The sequence below is a fragment of the Boleophthalmus pectinirostris genome, unplaced genomic scaffold (genome assembly GCF_026225935.1).
Source record: "Boleophthalmus pectinirostris isolate CB_2022bp ecotype Guang Dong unplaced genomic scaffold, ASM2622593v1 HiC_scaffold_5, whole genome shotgun sequence".
Classification (NCBI taxonomy): domain Eukaryota; kingdom Metazoa; phylum Chordata; class Actinopteri; order Gobiiformes; family Gobiidae; genus Boleophthalmus; species Boleophthalmus pectinirostris.
This window is the reverse complement of record NW_026571404.1, coordinates 32,717,176-32,730,103: the sequence shown is the minus strand read 5'-3', so window position 1 is coordinate 32,730,103 and position 12,928 is coordinate 32,717,176. Positions and strand designations below refer to the sequence as shown.

Genomic DNA, 12,928 nt, shown 5'->3' with positions numbered 1-12,928 from the left:
GAAATAAAAACACCAGGATCATATAGAGCGAGTTAATACTTGATTGTATTCACTGTACTTGATAGCCTTGTAGCTGACTTCTACAGACATGTTCAATAATATGTGGTTGACTGCTTACCTGCTCACACACTGAGCAGTTTTTGAAACTTTTTTAGCTAGGTTTTTAACGTCATATCATGGAATATTACCCAACTAAGAAGTGCAGCATGTGCAGCTCAGAGGACACAAGTAAGGGGCTGCTAGATTTTGTGAAATGAGCCGTTTGTTTTTCCTGTATCCATGAGGATCATGCAATAGGCTATGTAAGGAGCTAGCTATGGACATTTGAGATGCTGCAGGTTTTTTACACAGTATGTGGCAGCAAATGTAGCAGAAGACCTTCCAGAGGAAACACTTTGAGGGAATGGACCATTACATCACCAACCAAAACACCAGAGCAAAGTAAGGAGGACTTTCCTGTTGTGTTCACCTGGCGCCCCCTGGAGGCTGCTGTGATGCTGCAGGACAGAGAGGAGGGACACCTTTGGCTCTTCTTCTCAAACTGCCCAGACACAGATCTGCTGACCCTCCCTGACCAGTCCTTCTGTTAAACTGCACTGAGACCTTTGACTGAGACACAAAAATGACTAAAACATGCAGTGGAAATGTTGCAGCAACATCAACCACAACATTTTGCTGCAGCAAAACTTGAATTTCCCTCGGGATCAATAAAGTATTTCTCTCTCTCTCTCATAAGCGTGCAATACCATGTGTTAGATCAGCATGTATGTAATAATTCTTTCCTCTCTGAAATGTTTGTGTTCTTGGATGTAAACACTGATTAAAAAAAAATAGATGCTGCACATCACACACCCTTTAACCATGTGTTGTTCAGTTCTATACTCTGACTCTTCATGCAGTATTTTGTTTTCTGTTTGCAGATTTAGACGAGTGTGCAACTGGGAGGCACACATGTGGTCCAGAGCAGTCATGTGTAAACACCAGAGGCTCCTTCACCTGCCAGTGTCCCCAGGGTTACCAGAGGAGCGGGGAACACTGCGTGGGTGAGGCATTCCTATATTATTTTTTTTTACTAGTACTGTTATGTACATTTGTATTATTAAGCCTTAATATCTCTTATTATTAATGTTTATATTTTTACTCTTTGTTATTGTTAGCTACTGTGTCCAGATATTTTAACTTGTGAATCTATAAAGTTTGTCTAAGTCTATGTACAGGCAGGGGCAGGGTGCAGGGAGGTGGGTAGAGAGTAGTCATAAAAGTGTACTAAGTTGCTTGCTTGACCAGCCAGTCTCTTCTACTTTCTTTTGTGAAACCAGAAGTTGTAACCAGACAATAAATGGACACAGCTTTCCTGCTGGCTGGGGTGTACAGAATAGAAGTGAATGGGGACGCTTCTGACTCTATTGGCTCTGGCTCTATTTGACTTTACATTGAAATATTGTCACCCCTCTCTCTGAAACTGCTGCTATCAGGCTTCTCATTTTGGTCTTAAAATGTTTATATTAACCCACAGTTTTTATTTAGTTCCTAAATAAATTCTTATTCTTAACAAATAACTCAGCTCCAATCCAGTTATAGATTTGCACCTATAACTGCAAGCCTCTGTGAGCTTCATTTGACTGGAGCCAAACGCTATGGATGACATCACATTTATACAGTCTATGGTGCAGTCCTTTTGAAGATCTAAATGATATAGCTTTGTGGCTTCTCATTACGGGAATAACTTAAAATAACTAAGTAAATGTAACTTATTTCTACTTCAGAGTGCGGTTGGCTGAAGTTGTGACTGACATGTTTGTATTGTGCAGATAAAGACGAGTGCTCTCTCACACATTACTGTATGCACCGCTGTGTGAACGCTCCAGGCTCTTACTACTGCGAGTGCAACGTGGGCTACAAACTGGCCAGCAACAATCACAGCTGTGTGGGTAAGTTACATGACACAGGCTGGATTTAAACAGGTTTGTGCAATGGAGCTCAACGGTGATCACTCAATCTGGTATGGAAGTAAATATTCCATTCTTTTTTCACATAGATATTTCGAAAAAAAATCATGTATTAAGAGATCAAAAACGCTGCAGAAAGTAACCAACAACAACATGCTAACTAATATCCATAACACAGATAGTTTAAAGGTCCTATACAGTGGTCCCTCGTTTATCATGGCGGTTACGTTCTAAAAATAACCCGCAATAGGTGAAATCCGCGAAGTAGTCAGCTTTATATTTTACAATTATATCTGTTCTAAGGCTGTAAAACCCCTCAGCACACACTTTAGACACTTTTCTCACACAGGACAGTTTACCCTTTTTGCATCCTTCTTAAAACGTATCCCTGCTGTCGTCCTTATGTTATTTTCCTCCTTCTTTATGTCACAAACTGAAGATTAATTTATTCTGTAATGAAGCCCTACACCGCAGAGTCCTGCACGGGTCTAATTTTGGAGCCCCGCACCCGCACAGTACAGTACCGCACCTGCCCGTTAACCCGAGATTATATCAAACTTTTGTGCTGCATTCGCCATGGCCTGAACCAAGACTTAACCAGGACTAACCCAGGACTAACCCAGGACTGATTCCAGGACTGAAACAGGAGGACAAAACCAGGACTGAACTAGGACTAAAACAGGAGTGAACCAGGACTAAACCAGAACTGAACCAGGACTCACTGTCGGGATGGGCTTGGGGTGACCGCAGGAGAAAGGACCAGTGTTCTGGCGCAGAGGTTTACTCAGCACTACCTGCCCACGTACCCGCCTGTAAAATTTCAGAATGTTAAAACTCGCCCGTTTCAGTGGGTACTGAACCTGGTGCAGGACTGTGCTACAGTGCTTCTACCTTCCTTCAGCATGTCCAGAATTCCAATTTTTTGTGTGGTTATTATCTTCCTCTGCCTTTTGGGTGCGACCACAGTAGACTTTGTCAGTGCAGTTTCATCAACATCGTGCATTTTGTCGGGGAGAAAACTTCTTCAGAATCACACTGCTAGCAATTGAACATTTATTTAAATTTGGCAGCTGAACACATTCTGTACTGTACAAGAGACACGGCATGGAAGAGATTGATTGACAAAGATCTACAATTCCTTATCCAATGAGGACACAGGGGGAAGAAGACAATCCACGTTCATACACTGTAAAAAAAAAACAAGCAAAACTGCACCAAAAAAATCTGAGAAACACAGAGACTGTGAAAGGTGAACTGCGATATAGCGAGGGATGACTGTACTCCAAATTTACTCTTATGAGGTTTAAGCTGTGTTATAGTGTTGTTACCTGTTCAAAAACATATCTGGAGTTGTGTTTTGTTTCATTCACACAAGTTTGAGTAATTTGCATTAGTAATCTGTCTACATCACCAATGCTCAAAATGCTCTGTTTCATCTTGTGAGTGCTAGATTTCAGGTTAACAGTTACCTTTTACCTTTCAAGGTCCATGGCTCAAATCATCCAAATTATTCTAGCGAAGGTGTATGGAATTTAAAAACACAATGGAAGCACTTCCTGTATTACCACATGACATCACAATGTGGAACAGAGAGAAGAACTCAGTCTAAATATGCAGGATTTGTGTGTTAAACATGTGTGAATGAAACAAACACAACTCCTGGTATGTTTTTGATGAGGAAACAAGATTATAACATAGATCAGATTAAAAGTGCAAACCAGGGTTCAAAGCAAAGTGTGGCATTTTTTTTTTAATTTTTTATCTAAAACAAGTTGAGTTTGAGTTATTTTGAGATGAATTTTTGATTACAACAATCCATATGTGTCCATTCGTAGTTTTGATGCTTTAAAGGACTCACATTACACACATAACCCTGCATATTTAGGCTGAGTTCTTCTCTCAAACAGAAAACACTCTGTTCCACCTTGTGATGTCATGTGTTAATACAGGAAGTGCTCCACTGTGTTTTTAAACTCCATACACCTTCTCTAGAATCATTTGGATACATTTAGCGCAGGTATTGCCAGTCTCTACTAAACAAAAGGTAAAAAGTAGCTGTTAACTTGAAAACTACCACTTCATGACATCACAAGGTGGAACAGAGCATTTTGAGCTTTGGAGATGTAGACAGACTAATTATAAAGGATTACTCAATGTATGTTTGAGCTGAATTAACAGCATTATAACATGGTTTCATGCTCACAATAGACCAATTTGCATAATACAGGACCTTTAAATGAAAATCTACAAATGCAAATAATCATGTACATAAACTTATGACTGGTAGTTACTGTTTGAGGAGAATAATAATCGCCACTGTCTGTATTTGTGTCAGATGTGAATGAGTGCGACGTGCAGAGTCCGTGTCAGCATCACTGTTATAACCTGCTGGGCTCCTTCCTGTGCCAGTGTGAGCAGGGCTTTGAGCTGGCCCACGACTCCGTCTCCTGTCAAGGCAAGTCCCCCCTCACCTGGGCTCTCAACTCATGTTATGTGTGAATGCAGGTGCCAAGTATGTGCTCCACGGCTTGGGTTAGTTTGCACAGACAGTATAAGTGAGAGAGAGAGTGTGTGTTTGTATGTGCGTGTGTGAAGGTCTGTATTCAAACATGCTCCTTTTGTTAATGTGTGTTTGTGCGTGTGTTCATGTGTGTGCGTGTGTGTATGTGTCTGTGCAGACCTGTACTCAAACACTCTCCTCTTAGTAATGTGTGCGTTTTATTTGTGCGTATTTTCTTGAGCAGACATTGACGAGTGCAGTTTTTCCAGCTACATGTGTCAGTACCAGTGCATCAACACAGCGGGGAGCTACTCCTGTGAGTGTCCAGAGGGATACCAGCTCCAAGGAAACAGGCTCTGCCAAGGTAGGACAAGACTAGGTCCAGATCTTCAGATGTAATAATACTTAAATGTGCAGTATGTTTGTATAATTTTCCTCACTTAGGCCTGAAAAGTGTCTGTCTTACATTTATTCTATTTGTATTACTCAACACTGCATCACTGATACTGAAACTGGTATCGAATATATCAGTATTGGAACTGAAAAAGCTAGATTGGTCCATCCCTATAAAGTACTGTGAAAAATATGCATTCTTACTGTAAAGGTGCCTCTCCACTTGCCTGTCAGATTCAGACTGATATCTCTCTGTATTTTCCATACAGATTGATATCAGTCTGGTCTCCAGGCCTTTCATCACGTCTCAAGTCTCGTCAAATTTCAACATCCAAATCAGATTTTTTTTCCAGTGAGGCATGTGAAAGAAAGGAGCTCATTGGTCACTTGTGATTTACAAATAAAATCAACTTTATCTCACCTCACATTACTTTTAAAGCTTTGCTCATTGATTCTGCAGAAATATGCAGTGTTTCAGTTCCCTGTGATATTTTTACCTGTATTTTTACTGACCACGCATGTTCCTAATCCACCTGTCAGTCATGACCAGACTTAGCCAGACTGGCGCCACCTAGTGCTTCCGCTCAGTTTCATTTCTTTCCAGTGACTAGGTCAGGAATCGGAATACACTAGACGGTTTGCAAGAAGCACGGAAATGGTAGACCGCGCACCAGCCAATCAGCAAAGAGCTGTGAAGCCATGACTCAAGCGCTTGCCTGGGTCCCTTTTGTGGTACAGCACAACAGTAAACAAAGCAGTTGAGATGGATGTATGTGATACGAACGTTGCATTTTTTATTGCACCTTTAATTGACAAGTTCACCTCGCAGAAACGACAGTGATCATTATTCACTCTCTGCTTTCTTTGCTGTTGTGCTGGCTGTTGTGTTGAACACCACTGAGCGTTTCGGTGCATTACATCCGTCACCACCAAATAGCTGCGATTGGTTAAATAAAAAAAGTACCCGCCTACAGTCAAGTGAACGAATCCTAATGCTGCGAGGTCAGGTGTTTTCCACTTAGTGAAACCAGCTGATGAATCAGGCTAGACCAGACTCACATCTTTGTAAAGAATTGAAGAAGTGTGTACTCTGGATCCCAGGTAACCTCTCCACAGATCTGACCTTTAACTAGGCAGGGTCACCTCCTTATATTTAATGCCATACTGTTAAATGTTCCAGGAAACACAATAATATCTCCACTGGTGCCTCCAACTGAAATGTTAATTAGTGCACCTTTAAACATGCATGAAACAAAATATTTATGAAGAACCAACCTTATATAATGATTCCAATATTTGTTCAGTCTGTCGTCTTTAATTTGTTTCTCCTAAGTTCCCACTGCCCCTCCTCTCGCCTCCACTTTGAACATGACTGAGATCAGCCCCATCACTCTCTTTAAAGTTCTAATAAAAGCACTTCTAACACAGACACACCGCCAAGGCCAGGCAGCTCAGGCCCAGTGCACTCCTCTTACCCCCTCTGTGAATCCACACGCACTGCTGCCTTCTCTTCGACTGGATTTATTTGAACTCTTTGAAGCTAGATGTTATTTTTCCCCCTCCCCCTTCCCGCTCAGGTGCAGTTTTTATAAGGGCCACTCATGAATCCAGCAGGTTGTGTCACTGCAGTCTTTGGGGATGAATCTGGGCTGCTGTGCCAGAAATAGTCCGTGTGCTTGGGTTTGTGTTTGATGGGGGCTATTTTGGAGTGGGGAGGCCAGAGGGAGGGGTACATGTGGACTTTACGGGGCTTCCCTCTTCTCCAAAACATGCTCCCAAATGTGTGGACCACGACTATCTGCTTATTGTAATCCACTTAAACCAGTATTGTGTGTGTCTCTCGTTGGGGTGGCTTGAGCTTTGATAATCCTTCCTGCTTACTTACTGTCTACAATCTGTCACATAGATTCATTGTATTGTAATGACGGTATTTTGCTTGTCTTCCAATGTACAACCATACCATGTTATTACTCAGAATGAACTCTTGTGACCTTTAAGCCATGTTAGAAAGTGTTACCTCATCAAAAACATACCTGGAGTTGTGTTTTGTTTCATTCACTCGTCTGAGTAATCCTTTATCCTGGTTCAGAATGCTCTGTTCTACCCTGTGATGTCATGAAGCAACAGTTTTCCAGTTACAGCTACTTTTTACTTATAGTTTTGTAGAGAGCCCTTTGTGTATTACCACACGACATCACAAGATGAAATAGTGTTTACAGTTTGAAAGAGGAACTCAGCCTAAATATCCAGGGTTTGTGTGTTAAACATGTGAATGAAACAGCACAACTCCAGGTGTGTTTGTGATGAGGAAACAACGTTATAACATAAAACAGTAATAATTCATATGGGCCTTTAAATGCTACCTGGGTAAGTAGTGAATACATGCTACATACAAATACTTCTCTGTAAATGGTATTGTTTTATTGAATGATGTGAGGCTGCAACTAATGATTATGTTTGTTTACAGTCAATAAACAACAGAGTAGCCGCTGTAAACAGTGGTTATCTGTGTAACACGTGAGCGGAGCTTGATAAATGAGGTTCTTAATACACAACTCACTGCCATATATTTTTATGTATAGCCGTGCACATTATTCATAATTGCCATGTGATTCCAAAGCCATTCTTCGTGCCCTTTACACAGTGATAGCTCCTGGTGGTGACAGAGTGAGTTGGCAGAGGTCCAAACACCACGAGCAGGTCGGGTGGTTCAATAACTCATAATTGTGGGGTAATTGGGATCTGAGTGGGGCAACAGGACTCAGTGATCACAGCTCTCATCCACCACCAGCAGCCTGAAAATTGATTTCAGATGAAGTTCTGTTTTTGTGTCCTTAGGCAAGACATTTCACCCACATTACCTTGTATGAATGTGTGTGCGAGTCGTTGGTGGTGGTCAAAGGGTCCTATTGTGCAGATTGGCAGCCTCGCCTCTGTCTGCCTATAAAGCACAATAACTTGTTATTATTCTAACAGCTTTTCTACAGACATCTGGTCCTGGGTGATGGTGTTAGTGAATTTACTCATGTCACATGACTTCAGTTAAAAACATTTCAATTACACATAGACTAGAATTAACATTAAGTCTGTTTATAAGTGTAACTGTAACAACAGTCACACATGAGCTGTGTCGGAGCAGCAGCTGTTGTTGCACAAATCTCCTCAGATGTTTCTCATAAAGACTGAAGAGAAGACACTGTTTAATGTGCACTCATCTAATCACCAGCTCAATTTGCCTTTGCCAATCCTCAGATATCAATGAGTGTGAGATGGGCACTCACAACTGCCAAGAGGATGAGATGTGCTGGAACTATTATGGAGGCTTTCGCTGTTACCCCAGAAACCCCTGTGAGCCGCCATACACCAAAAGCTCTGAGAAGTGAGTGCTTTTTTTGTTTGTGTATAGTGTTTGTATAGTGTGTGTTTAGTGTGTGTATAGTAGAGCGATCCATAGCCACAGTTTAGTTCTTTAGCTGTAATTGTTTCTCTGTTGCAGTCGCTGTATCTGCCGCTCACCCACTGAGTGTCAGAACCTCCCTCCCTCCATCGTTTACAAATACATGAGTATCCAGGCGGACCGCACTGTGCCTGCAGACATCTTCCAGATTCAGGCCACCAACATGTATGCCAACACTCACAACACCTTCAGGATCAAAGCGGGCAACGAGGGAGGAGAGTTCTTCCTCAGGGTGAGTGGAGCCGGGCGCTGGCATCACAATGATGTTGGTGGACATGACATTTTCATATATTTAACCTCTCACACTGTCCCTTCCACTTTTATTAAGACTCATACTGAATGAGTGATACTTATGCATGAGAACACAGTCATAGGGCAAACACTATTACCTTGTGTATCAAGATGAATTTTTGTGATATTTGTATAGAATAAGATGATGTAAAAGATGTAAACAGGAGTATAGCAAGTCTATTTTATTTCTGAAAAAAAGAACTGAGGAAATTACTTGTGTTATTTATTGTTAGATACAAGTGCTACCACTGAACTGTGAGGTTGGACATCTGATGAGAAAATAATAAATCAGAAATTATACAAATATCGTAGATAAAATGACCCACCCATACACTAAATGCATACTTTTAAAACAGATGTTTAAAAGTGGCACTTTGTAATTTACAACTATACTATATATAGAAACAAGGACAGTGCAGCTTCCTATGGACATATGGTGTGGCCGAGACTGTTATTACAGTTAAAAATCAATCACAATCACTTAATTTTTACACTTAATTATTATGTCATGGCAAAAATCTATACTCCATTGATTTTTTTTTCTGCATTCATGCATTCATAAATGCATCTGGTGTGTGTTATTAGTGCAGCTTAGTTTACGTTTCACCTTCATTGGTACATTTAAGATTAGAGATGGACTGATATGTGTTTTTTCATGGCTGATGTTGATAATTACTTAGACTCCAGAGCCGCCGATGGCCAGCAATCTTTACTGATATGTTTGGGCTATGTTGGGCCAATTGTGGTCATTTTCCCTGAAGGATCTAACTTGAATTTTTGTATTACCCTCTTTAGATTAAAGTGTTCAGCTTTAAAGCTTTATGCAAATATTTTTTATCTTCATTTAAGCAGCTGATTGGTTTAAACAAAATATCAGCCTCGGATGGAGATTTAAGGCCAATATGCTAAAAAGTGCAAATATCGACCAACCAATTAATCGGCCAACCGATATAGCTCTATTTAAGATTATTGTCATGTAATTCAATAAGACTTTTGGGAATTCCAAATGGACTAGTTTATGAATGCGATATAATTATCAAACAAAGTAGTCACAACATTTTGTATAAATGAATGACACAGCTAGACTACAAAATTATATTCTATGTATTATTTTAGCCTCCAATACACTCAACCAAAACCACATGTAGGGAAACGGTAACTGCAGTTCTCTGACAGTTCTAAGTGTGTACATGCTTTCATTGCTCATATGTTTATCTTTGATTTGTTTGCAGAGGTCCAGTAACGTGAGCGCCATGTTAGTGATGACCAAGCCACTGTCCGGTCCCAGGGAGTGTGTGGTGGACCTGGAGATGGTCACGCATCACATGACCATGAACTACAAGGCCAGCTCCCTGCTCCGGCTCACTATTATTGTGGGCCCGTACTCCTTCTGAGCTCTCTTCTTCTACAAAACAGCAAAAGCCTGTAACGAAGCCAGAGCTAACTTACTGTACATATGTTTACATTGTGAGCAACAGTGATGTCATGTGTTCATAAGATTACTTTTCCTGACAGTCAAAAGCTTAAAGCACTATGTAACTTTTTTGGTTTGGGGTCCGTCACCTGCTTGTTTCTATGGATATGTCATTGCTCTGCCTGGAATGTTCCACAGCATAACATTAAACAGATCTGCCTTACATTTATTCAACTACAGGTGTTTTTTTTTGCTTAAAAATACATAGAAAAACAGGCATTCTGACTGTGAGCGGGGTTGCCTCTCCACAGATCTGACCTGTAATTTGGTTTGATTTGGTCTCCATGAAGACATTCCAGATTAAGCAATGACATCTCCATGAAGAAAAGCATTTGTTGGACCCTCCACCAGAAAAGTTACACAATACACCTTTATTTGATACTTTGCAGCTGATGTCATCCACTTTCTTTGGGGTTGTGATGCTAACTGTAGGCACTGTTCTGTTTGAGACTTTGTTAGACTTTAATTAGACTTTTATTTTAATGTAATCTCACCAAAAAGTACCATCTTAGTTAGAATTATAACAATTATAACAGGTGTAAAGATAACATTAGCCAGCAGTTTTTCAGTTAGTCACTCTCACCTTTTTGTTGAAAATCAAACACCTAAACAAGACCATGAAATCCATTTTGTATTTTTTCTTGAGTTTCCAGACGATCTTAAAATTTATTTGGCTGTAAAATTTAGCAAACTTAATGTGTGCAGTGTCTCCATGGTAACTGTTTAACATTCCACCATAGAGATACATGTAGAACTCCACCAGCGTAATGTCACTGCAAAGTATCAATCGGAAACAATGGGTGCGTTCACACTTGTCTTGTTTTGATCCTGGTTTGAACCCAGTTTTGTCCTAATGCAGACTTGACTGGTCCTCAACAAGTCCTGGTTTATTCCTAGTTAAGTCCAGGTTAAGTCCTGGTTTTGTCCTGGTTTAGTCCTAGTTTAGTCCTGGTTTAGTCCTAGTTTAGTCGTTTAGTCCTGGTTTCATCCTGGTTTAGTCCTGATTTAGTCCTGGTTTAATCCTGGTTTAGTCCTGGTTTAGTCCTTGTTTTGAAAGAGAAAGTGTGAACCCACCCAAACACAAGAAGCATATAAACCTACTACAAAATGAGCACTTTAACCTGACTGACATTTTGACACTCTATTCAAGTAGAAGTACAAAGTATTGGTCCACGAAATTACTCAAGTAGGAGTTATCTATAAATAAGCATTTGGAAAACACATCTCATGAACACAGACAGGGTTTAAATGTATTGCTCCAAAATGATACTATCGACATCCATTCGAAATCCTAAGTGCTCCTTCATTTCTTTGAGCAGTCCATCCATTATTCAAGAGCTCTTTTATTTCAGCCTGACAACGCCGTTTGAGTGGCATATGTTATATACCTGCTTCAGTTGATTGAGGTTCTGAGCTTTATTGTGCAAAAATGTACATAGATATATTCTTCATATTTACGTGAAAAGTATTTTAGGAGTGGTTTCACTAGTGTACTTAGTGGAACACTGAGGAGTTTTGTATGTACATAGTTTATTACAGTATATATGTGTGTGTAGTATGCCTGGTATGTTGCATCAGAGTACTTTAAAGGTGCACTATGGGATTTAGTTCAGGTCGGTTTGAAGGTGCATTGTGTAATTTTTCTGGTGAAGGGTTTGTCAAAAGGTTTTTTTTCCATGGAGGTGTTCTTGCTTTGTCTGGAATGTTTCACAGTATGGTATTAAACTTTTCTATCGTCATGGAGACCAAACCAGACCAAGTTACAGATCAGATCTTGGAAAGGCAACCCCACTCACAGACAGAGACAGAGTGCCTGTTTTTCGCAGTATTTTTGAGCTATAAAACCACCTGTATACATGTCCACGAAGAAAAGCATTCGATGGACCCTCCAACAGAGAAGTTACACAATGCACGTGCACTGTGCAGTATTTCTGTTGGCGGGTTCGTCAGCTGCTTGCCCCCATGGAAATGTTATTGCTTTGTCTAGAATGTTCCACAGTATGAATCGGGTCCCCAACCTGTAGCTCGGGAGCTACCAGTAGCTCTCCGCCCCCTTCAAAGTGGCTCATCAAGGGATATCTGAATCCTTTACTTATTTAGCACAATACACAGGATTCAGTGTATTGTGCTAAATAAGTAAAATTTGAGTAATTGTACATATATCATTTTGATGCCTAACTATGCACTAAAAATAGATAATGTTTTATGTTTTATAGTCATGTTCCTCATCTAAGGCTTATATGTACTATGTAAATTTTGCCACCGCTAAAATGAGTAGCTCACTGGATTTTTGGTTTTGTGAAGGTAGCTCACTGGAGGAAAAAGGTTGGAGACCCCTGGTATAGATTAAACCTATCTATCTCAGGGGAGACAACTATAGGCTACATTACAGGTCAGATCTGTGGAGAGTCACTGCTTTTCACAGAGATAATTATTGTATTTTTGAGCAATAGAAACACTCATAATGAATAAATGCTAGATGAATATGTTTAATGTCATACCATGGAACATTCCCGACAAAGCAATAACATCTCTATGGAGAAAAGCATTTGACAGACCCTCCAGCAGAAGAGTTACACAATGCCCCTTTAAACTATAGGTTCACACATGCTACATCTGATTGACCTTGTGGCATCACCTGTTTGTTAAAGCTATAATGTGGAATAAGTAATCTCCAAATTAAAGTATCATAGTGCACCTTTAATCTGTGTGTATGTGTTGCCTGAGTGACTGTGTGAGGGAAAGAGTGAGTGAGTGGGCTTTCGGTGGATGCAGTCTGTTTGTGTATGCCCACTGTGCCAGCCTAACAACCAGCGGGCAGAGGAGCAATAACACTGAGGGGCAAAACACGCAGAGGAAATAAG

At 40.4% G+C, this 12,928-nt stretch overlaps 1 protein-coding gene across 2 annotated transcripts in view; it reads left to right on the top strand.

The window, feature by feature from the left end:
* Window positions 1-10,896, top strand: part of efemp1 (EGF containing fibulin extracellular matrix protein 1) — a 44,038-nt gene extending 33,142 nt beyond the window's left edge. For both annotated transcript variants that reach the window (XM_055162984.1, XM_020923703.2), the window contains exons 5-11: window positions 921-1,043; window positions 1,812-1,931; window positions 4,285-4,404; window positions 4,694-4,813; window positions 8,095-8,221; window positions 8,339-8,531; window positions 9,823-10,896. In XM_055162984.1, coding sequence (XP_055018959.1) covers window positions 921-1,043; window positions 1,812-1,931; window positions 4,285-4,404; window positions 4,694-4,813; window positions 8,095-8,221; window positions 8,339-8,531; window positions 9,823-9,984 — 965 coding nt within the window. In that variant the 3' untranslated portion in view covers window positions 9,985-10,896. The remainder of the gene's footprint in view (window positions 1-920; window positions 1,044-1,811; window positions 1,932-4,284; window positions 4,405-4,693; window positions 4,814-8,094; window positions 8,222-8,338; window positions 8,532-9,822) is intronic.
* Window positions 10,897-12,928: the final 2,032 nt, after the last annotated feature.